Source organism: Rhinichthys klamathensis, unplaced genomic scaffold (assembly GCF_029890125.1).
Source record: "Rhinichthys klamathensis goyatoka isolate OS25496 unplaced genomic scaffold, OSU_Roscu_1.1 h1tg000030l_1, whole genome shotgun sequence".
Classification (NCBI taxonomy): Eukaryota; Metazoa; Chordata; class Actinopteri; order Cypriniformes; family Leuciscidae; genus Rhinichthys; species Rhinichthys klamathensis.
Window position 1 is genome coordinate 1,809,034 of NW_026606580.1, and position 15,193 is coordinate 1,824,226.

Sequence of the window (15,193 nt, forward strand, 5' to 3'; positions counted from 1 at the left end):
TATCTATATACACACGCAAACTTCGTCAGAGGTAAAGAATTGCTCACGGCACCACAATTGCACACTCGCTCGCCATACATTAGTTTGGATGAAAACTAAATTATGAAAATTGTAAATGAAAACAAATCACATTGGACTTTAAGCATGCTTGGCATTCAATGACACAAAGATAAATGATATAATGTCTCTCAGAGGATCTTCTGTCCCAGCTCCTGATCAATTCGACCCTGTTGAACTATGTTACTGCTAGTTCATGTATTCTGAATGGTTTCTAGACAGAGACTGCAACTCACCAGGGGGTATGGCTGCCCAGAAAGCATGACGTGAGAATATTTTGTGTTCAGATATCTCTGATTTCTAATTTACAGTTAAATTACTGTATGCATTGAATTATTTTACCCAAGATATTTTTAGAAAAAAATATAATGTGATCTCAATCATATGCCTATATGATTGAGATCACATTATATATTTTTCTAAAAATATCTTGGGTAAAATAATTATTATTTATAATTTTAAATAAAACAAATTATGTTAGTTAAACGTTTTTTTCAGGTAACTAATATATATATATATATATATAGTTAGTTTGCTGTACCAGATGTGTTGAATAACTGTGCTTTCGATTGAGCACTTACAGAAGTGATTCCGACGACCTGTGAATGACGACCTGTGAAGGGCTCATCTATGAATAATGCACAACAGTGCCGTTCGAGATCTCTCGCGCATGCGTAGAGTTCTCCACTGTTCTGCACACAGGTGCGCGCATTCACCTGTCAACGGTGCACAGACTGCACACATGTGCGCGGGCGCTTCATGCGAATGACACATTCAAACACACGGTGAGTTTAGAACGTTTTTTTATTTAAACTCATAGCCTATATAAAGATGTTTACAGATTATCTTACTCGAGTTAATTGGTCAGTTTGATTTTTCTTTGATTTGGCGCATTTTTGGCACGATATTAGGCTATAAAACGATGCCTTGCAAATTAATGTTCTGTGACGATGTTTAATTTGAATTTACACGTATCAACGTAGCAGCGACTTACAATTAGGCTTTCAGCACTTAAGTAAATTAACAGATACACAAATTAATAAAATATATAAAATTTAAGAGCTTAAAATATTAATTCTTCTAAGCATATAGGATATTAATGGTTTTCCAATGCATGTAGTAACATGATAACTTTAATTAATAACATTAACAAATATTATGTAAAAATGAACAGAATGCACATTCATTGTTAAATGAAATGACTTTGCTATCTATATTTTTCCATAGGCTATACTGTATGTGACCGGGGCTAGTTTTCACATTTTTACTGCAGTGAACATAAATAAACAATTTAATTAATTAATACACTTTAATTTGCTCTATTTTACATTTTCACTTCAACTATTTAATGCAGTATGATGTTAAGGCCAGATGTCACCATACAGAAATTCCAAAGCAGATTCTGTTCTATTTTCCAGGGAAAAGGTGGCTAATTGATTAACACATGATGGAGCTAATTGGATCCACCCAGATGGCCACTTATGCTCGGCCCAAAACCAGCCACTTCCTGCCGGCTATATCCACCACAGCATCCAGTTATAGGAGCCATCAGCCAGCCCTTACCATCAACCAGAATTCAAACATGCCCTGGAGGACTAACTCTTACTTTAGAAGTGGCAGCGCAATCCCGACCGTATCAGCACTTCAAAGAGACAACCTGGACTTAGTCCGGGCCAAAACCATGTTCTACCCCTCTAACAGGACGGCTCTCAGTTCACGATACATGCCAGAGGACTGGTACAAGTCTAACCAGAGTAACTACAGGGAGTCAGAGTCGTCCCGGAACAGTGCCGAAAGGCTTCGGAGAGACACGATGCGACTGATTCAGGATAAGGACCAGCTGACTCGCAGGACTCAGGACTCCACCAGCAAGAACATTGGAGAAAGGCTGAACGACATCAGCTTCTGGAGGTCTGAGCTCAATCATGAGATAGACAACATGGTGACAGAGATATCAGTACTGACGGATGTGAAAAGAAGGCTGGAAAGAGCACTAGCTGAGACAGAAGGGCCACTGCAGGTAATATATATTTATATATACATATAGTTTACTACATTCATTTAGTGTGATTAATCTGCAACAGCATGAAAGACAATAGTAAATTGAGTTATTTAACTTTAACTGACATTAATTAACCTAATTAATAAACAAACATCACATTTACACATTTCGCCTCTCGGAAAATAGCTAAAGGCCATTTCTTGTTTTCACTATTGTAACAAATCTTTCATCAGTGCTTGGAAAGCGGCACGGCACAGCTCTAGTGGTCTGTAGTCAGTTACACACCTAATTTGGGTCATGGTGATAGCTGAAGACCCAGTAACTAGAAAAGCCCACAGTCGAGTTTCAGGTGACCCATTGTTAGAAACCACTTGGTAACAGAACCTATATGGGTGTAAGATATACACACTCAATCACACTGAGCACTAGATCTACAATGACCTCAATGTGTTCCACCTCTGACTTTACAGAGTTACCCGTCTGAGTCACAGTAAGAGACTGTTTCCATAGAGACCACACCAAAACATGGTGACTACTAGTGTTGTGCTGGATGAGTTCCAAACTAGTGTGGAGTCACTGCCGGCAACTCGCAGGACTGACCACGAGAATGATCACAAGATGTTTCCATAGTGACGTGATTGCTTACTAGAGCTTCCGTTGTCACATTTTGAGTGAGGTTTATTACGTAATATCCTGTCATTATTAAAACTACATTTGTTATTTGGCGCTGTTATATCTAGTTCTGAACACTGTCCAAAAAAAAAAATATTGATAACAAATAATATCTAAATGAATTACTTTCTTTCCTCTCCAGGTGTCTCAGGAATGTTTGTTCCACAGGGAGAAACGGATGTCCATTGATCTGGTTCATGATGATGTAGAGAAAGATTTGATTAAGGTGAGGTCACCTGAGCCTTTATATAAACCAAAAAACAAGCTCAAATATCGGTAATGAATTTCGAGGAGCTTTCTTAAGCAATGTGTTTTCCATTCGATTACATCAAATGTAATACATGGCTCTCTGGAATATGTGATTCTGATTGGTCAATGGACTCTTTTCACAGACTGTGATGATGCGTTTCCACAGTTAGCAAAGTTTATTATATTTTCAATTAACTATTTCCTTGCCAGCTTTTTTTCTTTTCTTCCTAGCTTCATGCATTCTTTTTTTTTTATCAACACTTAGTTAAGTTTCCTAAAGAAGCAATCTTTTGTACAAAAAGTTGAGAAAATCATGTTTTTCTCAAAGTTTTTGCCTGAATTAGAGCCAGAACGATGATCAAAAACAGAGTAAGAAAAACAAGACAAATTTGACATCTTTTTCTTTTGCTAAATGGGAACAAATATTTGTTGTAATTTCTTATTCACCATTATAGAAGTTTACTATGTTAACTATAGCCAAGTTTCCATCCACTTGTCAATCGAATTATCTGAAGCTCGGTAAAAAGAACTCATGCGAATAAAGCTGGTGAAAGTGTGTTTCCATCCAACGGCTTTAAAGCGAATAAAAACCTGCGCATAATGACGTCACATGCTGTTTTGTGATCAAATTGGTATATCGAATTTATTTGAGACATTTTAAGGTGTTTCCATTCATTTTCGCACTGAATCGCACAACATTCAAGCAAACATTTGCGAACAAAGTTTTGCTAGACAAAATGGATCGCGCCATCTACCAACAAATGATCAATATTGCCCAAGTTGTAGCCTAATAGTGCTTATGTGCCAGCTGATAGCGACATATGTAAGGGATAATGTATAGCGAGGCGGTTGTTAGCCTGAAGGGGTTGTATTCGCATTACACAACCGCATTATCCCGCTTATTACATGGCTACCTACCAAATAAATGAATAATTTATATGGCAACGCTCTGTTACAGCAGCGGTCTGTTATCAAGAAATAACAGACCGCATTCTATATTAGAATTCAACCAAGCCATGTAATAACCATAATAACAAGCTATAATAAGAAAACAACAACGCCATCAACATTCAAATTGCTATGATGATACAGATGCACGTAAATGCCCGACGACATCGGAGGCGGCCTGTGGTGTGGGAACGACGGCGCTCCAAACAGTTCTGGGAGATCGTGGTTCAGAGACACTTCACGGAAACCCTTTGGTTGAAGCATTTTTTTGCTTTGTCCACTTGCATCTGTCTTTGTTGACACTCGCCATGTGTGCGCAAACAGAGGAGAAATATTGGGCGAAAATGAACTAAAACTTCTATGTTTTGTGGCGTGTTGCAACCATGAAATGACCTAAAACGTAATCGCAATTCATTATTTATTCAGCAAATAACGTTTCCATCAGCGTTTATCGCATAAGCCGTATATCGATCAAGATAAAATCCAATGAGACCGAACGCATTTCATTTGAGTCGATATTCATGACATTCAATCGAATTTTACTGTTTCCATAAGGCATTTTTCATTCGATATCACTTAATTCGGATTAAAACGTGTGGATGGAAACATAGCTTATGATGACTTCCGCTTCTGAGAACCCCCAAAATGTGAAAAAAGGGTCCATTCTGAGCATTATGAGGTCAAACATTTTATATGACCACAAACTTGTCCTGGCAACTGATTTTCAAGTAAGCTGTGTTTGTTTCATGTCTCAATTATAGATCAATCCATTAACCTGTGTAGCCATGGTCAGATCTGCCATTTTCTTAAACTGCTGTTTGTGCATTCTTTTAATTCAGAGACTATGACAAAAGTAGGTGTCCTGGAACTGCTGATTAGATTACCGAGTCACTCACAAAGCCTCTCTGTTGTAATTTGCCACACTAAGCGGATGGTGACTGGACTTGATTGAATTACTGATAGTGATGCGCTCATGAGGTTACTCTCTTGAGTAAGTGGACAGACGGGCCACTATCCACATGTGACTTCCCCCTGGGGTTTTTCGCTTACACACACAGAAGAGAATTGTGAGATTAGACAACTGGCCATTGTAGCAGTTGTTTAAACTCATCAAATTCGAAGCACACACGCTCACACGGGACTGGTCGCGAGTTCACCCCCGTCACCATCGGTCAATGAACACTGAACATACATACATACGCATGAACACACACACATACATACTGGACTCGATCACAAATTCACCGCGTGACCAACGCTGGTTGAACTTCTGAACACCCATTTACACACACGGAACACTCTGAACACATGGGATCAAAAATCCCCTTTTTGTAAATGTATAATGTTTTGTGGTTGTGTTTTCATGATTCCCTTGTTACCAAATCTGCATAACTGTAAGTTTATAATATGTAATCAGACTTGATATGTGTTTAATCACGAAAATCATGTATCGTAATCTTACTAACGTATAACTCTATCGTGCGCGATATCGTTGTAATCAGAATAACCAAAGAAGATTGAATCATCAACCCAAAATGTAATATGATGCATGCCTTTATTAATACTAGTTTAGAAGTGTATTTCGAACAAGTTTTATCCACTATGCACATGATCCGGTAGGCGTGTACCACAAGGTTCGCCGACCCGCCTCCGCCCAAACGATTGGACCAGACACGTGAGAAAGGCGTGTCCCGCGCCCCTTCAAAATAGACCGCCACCTTCTCCTCTTCGCAGTCTTTTAGCCAGAGAGAGAAATCCCAAATTTCCTGCAAACTCCAGCCGGAGTTCTGCCTATTCTTCATCGTCGTTTTTCCTACTTTGTTTTAATCTAAGTTTTCTTTTATTTGATCTACCTCCGTTTGATAGTTGACTTCGGTCAGTGTATTCACGAACGAAACAAGCCTAAGATTTATCGTTTCTCGTACGGGCGCAGCTGAAGCAATCGCAAACATCTGCCTCCTACCGGAAGACGCTCCAGACACGCCAGCTACCGACCAGCCTCTGTAACACAGCCGCACGCAAAAGGGGACCGTTTTAAATCAAGTAACGTACGAATCTCAATTAAGTGCTGCTTAAGGTTGTTTAGATTAATGTTAGAATCCTTTGGGTCTCTGTTGCACTGTTTTGAACTGTTCTGTCTCTCTCACTCTCTCTCTCTCTCTCTCTCTCTCTCTCTCTCATTCTAACTGTCTCTTTTTAAATACGTCATATTGCAATCCTGTGTTAATTGTTTGTTTTGATATGCATATTATTTACTCCTGCGTGATTTTTAGTAGTCTATATAACCCTTAGTATTGTGTTATTAAATTCCATAATCCTTTGAATCGAATCTGTCTCATTGTCCCATGCTTGAAGTCTCTGTAATATGTCAAAGGTCTGTAAAGTTGCCAAAGCTCTACCTCGGTTAACTATTTTAAACATCTGAAAGTGCCGTATACGAGCAAATACTTCCGTGTGGCCACCGGAAAATATTCACTCGGTATACAGGCAGGTAATCTTGTGATATAAGGAAGTTTTCGTCTCCGGTCCGCAGGACGAACCGGGATGCATGACAAACTAATTTGGAATCACATGTAAATTGACCCTGATAATTAATCTGACTTAACCAACCCAGATATTAATAATTACTACGATTAATCGTGTTAATTATTCATATATGGTAAGGTTTAGTCCATTCCCTATTTGGGATAATTTAATTTATGTATGCGATAGTGCATATTCATTAGCTTATGAATAATATTCCCCATTTGAGCTAATAATTTCCCCAAACAAACTCATTGTTGCTACACCTGTATAGAAATAAAGTAGTTGTAATTTCTATTTGCTAAATCAAATTTTGCCTTTTTTTCAGGAAGTGGAGGTGATTAAGTCATGTCAGGAGAGAATGAGGCGACATTTAGAGCGAGCTATTGCTCAACTAGCGTGAGTCTCTAAATAACCATACCATTTTGTTTTCAATTTTAAATGACACTTATAGTTTGAAAAATGATCATGGCGTCTTTGAAACACAATGCATGTGGTTATACTAATATCCTCAGGTCGAATCGTGCAGCACAGCACGAGCTGGAGAGAGATTTGAGTGACAAGGTAACAGCTCAGAGAATCGATGACAGGTGTCACCATCTCAGGAACACCTCTGATGGAATCAGCTACTATAGAGGAATCGATCGCCTGGACCCATCGTGAGCTTTTTTTTATTCGAAAAACAACAATGAAGTCATATCATTCACAACAATGAATGATATGAGTCTGTTTTTAGGATTTTTCTTAATAATAAATCAATGTTATAATTTACTTTCTTCATGGTCTCAACAGTATCAGTCTTCCAGACTCCTGGTCGAAGTTCACCGACGACAACATCCTGCATTCTCAGAGCCAACGCGCCGCATCTCACAAACTCCGTGATGAGATTGAGATTCTGCTCAATGCCACTTCAAATGAGATGTGGAACCAGTTTAACACCGTAAACGTGTCATTCACCAACCGTATCTCTGAGACGGCAGACACCAAGAACAGTCTGCAAACTCACCTGGCCAAGGTAACCACAGGATGCTGAACGTTGCGTCATTACCTTTAACCGCTCATTTTGGTCCTAGTTCAAGTCAAATCAAGTGAAAACTGGCTTATAAGTCAGGGCCCGTATTCCTAAAGAATCTTAATGCAAAGAGTAGCTCCTAGTGACAGAATTCTAAGAAAATTCTTAGAAATGTGGGCGTTTACTCCTAAAATTAAAGAAAAAATCCTAGTAAAGAAAAAAGTAATTCAGAGAGTATCTTAACCCTTAAAAGAGGTCTTAAGGTCAAAATTGTTAGGAGCACGGACGAGGACTTTTAAAAGGCTTAAGAGTTTCTTTAACAGAGGAGAAAATGACAGAAAGACGAAGAGAGAGAAGAAATGTGTTGCAGACAATGGATGACAGTGAGTTGTTAAGACGCTATAGATGAGATCGTGCAGGGATCATGTTTGTGACTGATCTTATTAGAGATGCACTAACATCACCGACACAGCGCAGGAATGTCATAACGCCAGAAATGAAAGTAATCACTACATTACGATATTTGGCAACTGGGAAAATGCAACAATGCAGCAGTGATGATTTGGGTCTGTCACAACCTTCTGTAAGCAGTGATCACACAAACAATTACAGCACTTTCAGAACCTCTTATTGTGTCGCAGTTCGTTTCGTTTCCACTGGACATTCCCACCTTGCAGGCTCAAAAAACTGCATTTGTCAATATAGCAGGCTTCCCTGGTGTTGTTGGAGTAATAGATGGAACCCACATCCGAATTATCGCACCGTCGGAAGAAGAGAACGTTTATGTTAATAGAAAGAGGTACCACAGCATAAACGTTCAAGTTGTTTTCAGAAGCAGATTATAAGATTTTAGACATTGTTGCAAAATGGCCCGGCGCAACACATGATGCCAGGATACTGGCGGAGAGTGGCCTGAGACATCTGTTTGAAGGACGTCGTATTCCAGCAAATTGCCACTTGTTAGGGGACAGTGGTTATCCTTGTAAACCATGGCTCCTCAGACCTTACCTCCGTCCTGAGCAGGGGTCACAGCTAAATTACAACAGGTAACAGTGACAACATACAATTAATGTGTGTGGACTTCAAATTTAAACAACAACAAATGTGTTGCAGTAGCTTAGTATTTGTTGGCTACACTACTTCCCATAAATAACCTACCATTATATTTTGAAAATATCAACTGAATTCTGTTCATTTTCATTAACTCACAGAGCTCACAAGAAAACACGAGCCGTAGTTGAGCGGGGTATTGGTCAACTAAAGAGGCGCTTTCACATTTTACATGGAGAGGTGCGACTGGCACCAGGAAAGGTCTGCAAAGTGATAACAGCCTGTGCAGTGCTTCATAACATTTGTAAAGCTAGACAAATTGCAGACCCTCCCACGGACAACTGGGCTGATGAAGATGATGAAGAATACCCTCCACAAGGGAGAGATCTGTCCCAAAGTGGGAATCCTTACAGAGCGCAGTTTACTAATTTGCATTTCATGTTTCATGTTTCTGGTTTCAGAGTGATCAAAGATGTTGAACACGGTTTGGGCTACTTGGGACAGCTGTTTAGCAGGTGGTCCCCCCCCTAGAAAACAATACAATGGACCACATGTACAGTATACATATAATTGTTTGAGATAAGTTTGCCAGCGGTTTAAAAAAAAAGTGTTATATCATCACCTGTGCGTGATGACTCCCGCTTGTGTGCTGCAATTTCCTCTCTGGCTTTTGATTGCAACACGTACCAACGTTTCTCGCAGTCTTCACTGGTGCGCACAAGCAGGGGGAATGAACCGTTAATAGTTTGTGCTATACGTTCCCACGTCTGCTTCTTGCCCCGTGCTGTGACACCCGGCCCGAATTTTCCTTTAAGGATGGCCTTGTGTTCTTCCACTAACTGGGCTAACAGTAAACACTGTTCCTCTGTCCAGTTGGGCTTTCTCGTCCTTCTTGGTTTTGATTCCATGTTTGTTACATTAAAACCAACATTCAAATAGAATGTCACCACTTAAATAGACATGCCAGCAATCAGTGTAATTGGAAAGAGTGGAACAATTTTTATCATTCTAAGCCAATCAAATAACTTAGGAAATTAACAGCATGGTAAATAATAATAAAAAAAGGATTTATCTACACATAGTGTGTGTGAGAGAGAGAATGGTCAAATAGTCAAGTCAAGTCAAGTCACCTTTATTTATATAGCGCTTTTTACAATACAGATTGTATCAAAGCGCTTCACAGTGATAACATGAAAACAATATAACAAAGTTTGTTTCTAAAAGAAATTGCGTCAACGTCCACCTTAAGTAAGGCAGATCAATAATAGGAAAAAATACGCATTTAATTTCAAAGTGAAGGCTTAGAATAGACCCTATACTTAAAATAACTATTTTTTTCCCTTCTTGGACAACCAACCAATCAGAGTCTTCAAAAGATTGTGTCACACATAGCAACGGGGTCAGCCCCGCCTCCTCACTAAGATGAAATTGTTTGTCTTTTCCTTACTCAGAGTTGCTCTCAGGTCGGTCCCGAATCACTCTTAAGCTAAGACTCCTACGTAAAAGTTTTTAAGCTAAATTAAGAGTTTTCTAAAAGGATTCTTAGATTCTTTAGGAATACGGGCCCAGGTCTTTAGCAGTTAGATTTTATTTGACCTTATCTCAAAAGCAATGCATTATAGTAAATATAAGTAGGAATTACTGGAAACTGGAATAACAGTAGTATTCTTCTCATGTTGTTTAGTAATAATAGAACTACTACTTGATAGTACTACTTCCTCCTTCCTTACTTCACTTTGACTGGATAGGACCCAAAGTAAATGACCTTTTCCTTGCTTGCTTGTGTATGCTGTAAAGATGTAGACGGGAAGCTCTGGAGTCTATTGTAGATGAGGTTAATGAAGGACATGAAGAAGCTGTCCATAATGTTTAAGCCCTTGAGGGCTGTAATCAGAGGCATGAGGTAACCAATAAACAACCATCATTCATGATGGTGATTGGTCAAAATTAGATTTCTTCAAAATGTCGTAGTGAGGGAGTGTGTCTGTAAGAGATGTCTCTGTAACTAGACACTTGATCCTGAATATTTTTTATGAGCATTATGTATGTGGATAACAGGGGCCTACTGTAACGAGGAGAACTATAAAGTCCTTTCAGATACATCACATCAATCAGTTTAATGACATTTTGAAGTTAATTTAACATTGGTTATAACTTTCTAATCTGGCATGCTTAAATGTTAATTTGCTTACAATAATACAATATAGCTTGGCAAACCAAATAATTAGTAAGCAAGATAATTTGTAGAATTACATTTTCTGTAAAGAACAAATTAAATAAAATTTGTGGCATTTTGAATTCTTTTAAGTAATTTACAAATTAAATTTGAAAAATAAATAAAAAGCCAAATTTGTCCTGCTTACCATGAGGTTAAATTTCTGCTCTGTCCGCTTTGTCCTGGGATGGCTGTGTGGGAAATTTGCCCAGAAGAGAGCAATACTAACCTAATATCAGATTAAAGTCCTTTAGACTGTCAATTATGATATACAGTAGAAATAAGTGTACCTGACTGGACCGTTTTAACTTTGAGAAGGGTCGAGAAGTCAGACACAGAGAATAAGTGACTTTGTCACTTATTCAATCAACTCTCGTTCTCTCTCTTGCTTTCTTGTTTCCACATTCAGACTCTTCAGGAAATCTTCCAGACTGAGATGCTGATTGAAGCTTTAAAAAAGGCAATCCGAGACAAAGAGAACCCACTTAAAGTGGCCCAAACCCGCCTGGAAGAGAGGACTCGCAGACCCAACGTCGAACTCTGCAGAGACAACCCTCACCATAGGTAACCTATTAAGTCAATAAAAACAAGCAAACAATATATTTGTTTTATGCATCATGAAAAGGTCTTGATACATGTACAGACAACTTATGTTTTGTAAAATCAAACGCAAACATCTCTGTTCTCCTTGTCTTTCCCTTGGTCTCAGGTTGATTACAGAAGTGAGGGAGATTGAAGACACCATTCATAAGCTGAGACAGAGATTGATGGAGGCCGAGAACACCCTGCAGACCCTGGTGAAGACGAAAGTTTCTCTGGAGCATGACCTGTCAATCAAGGCCAACTCTCTGTTCCTGGATCAGGAAAAATGCATGAGCATGAGGAAGAGCTTTCCCAGCACTCCTCGTCTAGTCGGATACACCTAGATCCTCCAGAACCTTCTCTAGAAGCTGCTTAAATTTTGATGTTTAAAACATAAACTGCAAGATTAGTGTCAGAACAGGTTGGCAGTTTATACTTAGTCCTCTTAATTAAGTGGATTGATATCTTATATCTCACTATTATTGCTTCACTTACCATTAGGTTAAACACACCATAATGATTAGGGGCTTTCGTACCGGAGGAACCTTTTCATAGTGCCTATAGAACTATTGGCGGAAGTACCCGGTTTTTGGTATGTTCGAACCGCAGAAACTAGGAACGATTTTAGTTCTAGGAACTCCTTTTGGAAGAACTAATTTAGCTCCTACTTCAGAGTAGAGTCTAATGGTGCATTCAAGTCATCTCGTAAAGATCGTCTACGAGTTGAACGCACATGAACGCCACCACAATGTCGTAAATGCGAAAGACCAGCACACGCCATTTTTTAAAAAGCCGTATAAAAACACACAGATTTTATTTACTCCACAACATGGAAACAGGGAGAGATGGGCCTCTTAACCTTTATGCTAAGGAGAAAATCCAACGCAACTTTGAGCGGACCAAAAGAAGCATATTTCTGCTCATCTAACAACATTGGACATCAACCACACGGCAAACGCTAATACCTTTTCATATACTGTCTAGTGTCTACTTTTTTAGTTTACGATCTGTCTAACACGTTATTAGATAAAACCAGTGGCGTAGCCAGAAATTGTATTTTGGGTGGGCCAGTGAAAATGTGACTGGGCCTATAGTTTTTCCTAGAAAAAAATGACTTCAATAATAATTAACATTAAAGGTGCTCTACGTAACTTTTAGCGGCCTCTAGTGGTGATGTTTCAGATTGCAACCAAATTTTACAAGAGCGCTCGTGCTCAAATTCATAGACAACACCGTCTATTACGCAAATATCTCGGCGAATACTAGACGGATTTGGCGAGCACCGAGCTCGTTGGGACCATCTAGTCGAGCTGAAAAGAACCATATAAGTTCCATAGTTTTTGGTGGTGTTTTCGCGGAGATATTAGCAGAAAACCATTGGGCGCGCTGCAAAATTGCGGATGCCGGTGACGTCACGATCTCAAAAGAAAAACGCTCGTATCTCTGGAACGCAAAGACCCAGAGAGCTCAAATTCAGGGGAGGAGGTCCCAGGGGAACCCTTGCCCGAACGCTAGAGTGGCGGGCCTCGGGGATGCCCCCTACCGGATCGCCGTTCGCTGGGACCCCCGATTTCGAACGGCTATAACTCGGGGAGCCGGGCGAGTTGGACCTCGGGGGTGGGCTCGTTCGAAAGGCCCCGTCCAGCACTACGAACGATTAGAGTCTTGGGAATATTGATCAAAGATTGACTGAGAGAACCGGACGTAACTCCCTGACCGTCTACAATAGACTGTATATAAAGCCTAGTTCACACTACATGATTTTAAAACGTCGGGCTGAACTGTCCGGTTCACACTACATGACTTGCTCTCTGTGAAATCAGGAGTGTTCAAGTTGTTGAGCAGTTCACACCACACGACACAACGTGATTGATCCGCAACAGGAGGTAACGCACTACACGAGTTGACAACAACTCTGTCACCCAACGATTCAATCTTGTCTACAAACCACGTTTTGTCACAAAAAATTACGCGATAAAACGAACCGGAAATGACGCGAAACATCACGCGCGCTAATACCCAGCGAAGAAGACGAAGACCCATGCCTTGCTCTGATTGGAGCAACCCATGCCTTGCTCTGATTGGCTGTAGCTCATGACATCACTGAGGTTGAGTCGGGCGACAGCTCTGGATATCTAGCATGCTACATATTTTTCTGGGCTCGGCGACGCGTCTGCGAGGTGTCAGCGAGCGTCTTTGATGCGTTGTTGGCTCTTTCATACTAACAGATTGGCGAGCGTCCATCGTCCGCTAATCCCCCGCGATTTGCACGCAATAACACCCTGACCTGTCGGCGAGCTCAACGATTTGAAAATCGGGTTTAAATCGGGCTTATAATCCTGTAGTGTGAACTAGGCTTTAGGAGAGAGGCCCGGGAGCGCGCATGCACGTCACATCCGTTGGATTTCGCGGTAAATCCGACCCGGAGACTTCACATAGAAATAGGAATACTGGCCTTCAGAGGTAATAGCAAAACCCGACAAGTGGCTCATTGTAATGTGTGATTACAACCCCTTCACACACAGGCAATAAAAAAAGGATTCATTTTAGAAGAAAAGTTCCATATAGCACGTAATAGCAAAAAACAGTTACACCTTTATATTCGGCAAATCATCATGTTCAACCAACAGAGCTCAATAAAGGCTGGACAAACCAGTATAGACAATAACCTGTCTATTTTATTCTATTCAGCTGTGCAAATACAGTTCACCCGAAAATAAAGTAAGCTAAAATAATATCACAGTTAGATCGGCGGATAAACCCGCGTCAGGCTGACGGGGAGAGAGGGAGCAAGAGGCAGCCTTCTCCTGGGGTAATGAGTCGGAAGAACTGGGCTGGGTGGACTCGGAAGATGAAGGCAGTGGCGTGTCTTCTTCCTCAACTCTTGCTTTTTTTCAAATAGCACATTATAGAAAGTTGTTTAGCCATTATTGTGGCGCCGACTCCTCTCAGAGTTTTCCTGTCGGAACCCCCAGCAACCATAGCAACCAATAACGTTCCGGAGAGAGGCTTTCTACAACTTGCTTCACCAGTTCCATTTTATTCGGAAAATAAATTAAACGCACACAGCAGTCAACAATTAATCAGGCATATATTAATATATTTTCATAAATACATTTGAATAATAAAAATAAAATAAAAATGTATTTTTATCAAACTTGCCTGGGCGGGCCAGTGAGTAATGTGGGCGGGCCAGTGCCGCCCTGGCCCAATACTGGCTACGCCCCTGGATAAAACTGTTATACAAATGAACACTGCGAATGCGAGAACTGTGTGCTCCGGCTGGCGTTCTCAGCGCCGTCAAAATAAGGCCGTGTGTCCACCAAAGCGTTTTTAGCCAGCTGAAAACGCTAGACGCTCTGCTGAAGACGCCTAGCTGTGGGCGCATGAGAGCGTTCTGGCAGCGCAGCGTTTTTTCCGTTGAGACGTTTCGTTGCTATGATGCAGAATATCCGCAGCACAGTTTACTTGTAACTGATTTCGCAGATAATTTGTTGCATACTAAAAATTCATTTTTCATCCATTTTGTTCGGTTAGCTCTGCTGGTGTGGTATTAGTCCCGCCCCTCCTCCACTGTGATTGGACGCCTGGGTAAAAAGTGACAGTGATGAGCGCTGCGTTTTATCCAAAGTTGGAAAATTTTCAACTCTCGGCAACCAGTAAAAAACGCCGGGCGCTCGACGCTTCAGCGTTAAAAAAGCGCTTAGCGCCTCGTTACGCTCATGGCGTTTAAAAAATGCGGCGCTTCCATTGAAAACAATTGAAAACATATGCCAGGCGCGTGGAAAAATGCTTTGGTGGACACACGGCCTAAAGGTCCGCTGCGCCGTCAAAATAAAAGTCACAACAACAAGCGCGGTTACGTCACTTCAGAGTTCCTACT

The 15,193-nt window shown here is 40.5% G+C and overlaps 1 protein-coding gene across 1 annotated transcript; it reads left to right on the forward strand.

Moving 5' to 3' along the window:
* The first annotated feature begins 735 nt into the window (after window positions 1-735).
* tekt3 (tektin 3) lies at window positions 736-11,680 on the forward strand. Its single transcript, XM_056245441.1, has 8 exons — window positions 736-842; window positions 1,476-2,077; window positions 2,874-2,957; window positions 6,780-6,850; window positions 6,967-7,110; window positions 7,244-7,466; window positions 11,138-11,292; window positions 11,438-11,680. Exons 2-8 carry the CDS (start codon window positions 1,502-1,504, stop codon window positions 11,652-11,654), a joined length of 1,470 nt encoding a protein of 489 aa, XP_056101416.1. The 5' UTR covers window positions 736-842; window positions 1,476-1,501; the 3' UTR covers window positions 11,655-11,680.
* Window positions 11,681-15,193: the final 3,513 nt, after the last annotated feature.

Bases quoted from the DNA above. Each gene is read 5' to 3' on its own strand.
- tekt3 (XM_056245441.1), top strand. From the start codon at position 1,502: ATGATGGAGCTAATTGGATCCACCCAGATGGCCACTTATGCTCGGCCC. The intron at 2,958-6,779 runs GTGAGGTCACCT...CCTTTTTTTCAG, and splicing joins TAGAGAAAGATTTGATTAAG to GAAGTGGAGGTGATTAAGTC. The intron at 11,293-11,437 runs GTAACCTATTAA...CCTTGGTCTCAG, and splicing joins AGAGACAACCCTCACCATAG to GTTGATTACAGAAGTGAGGG.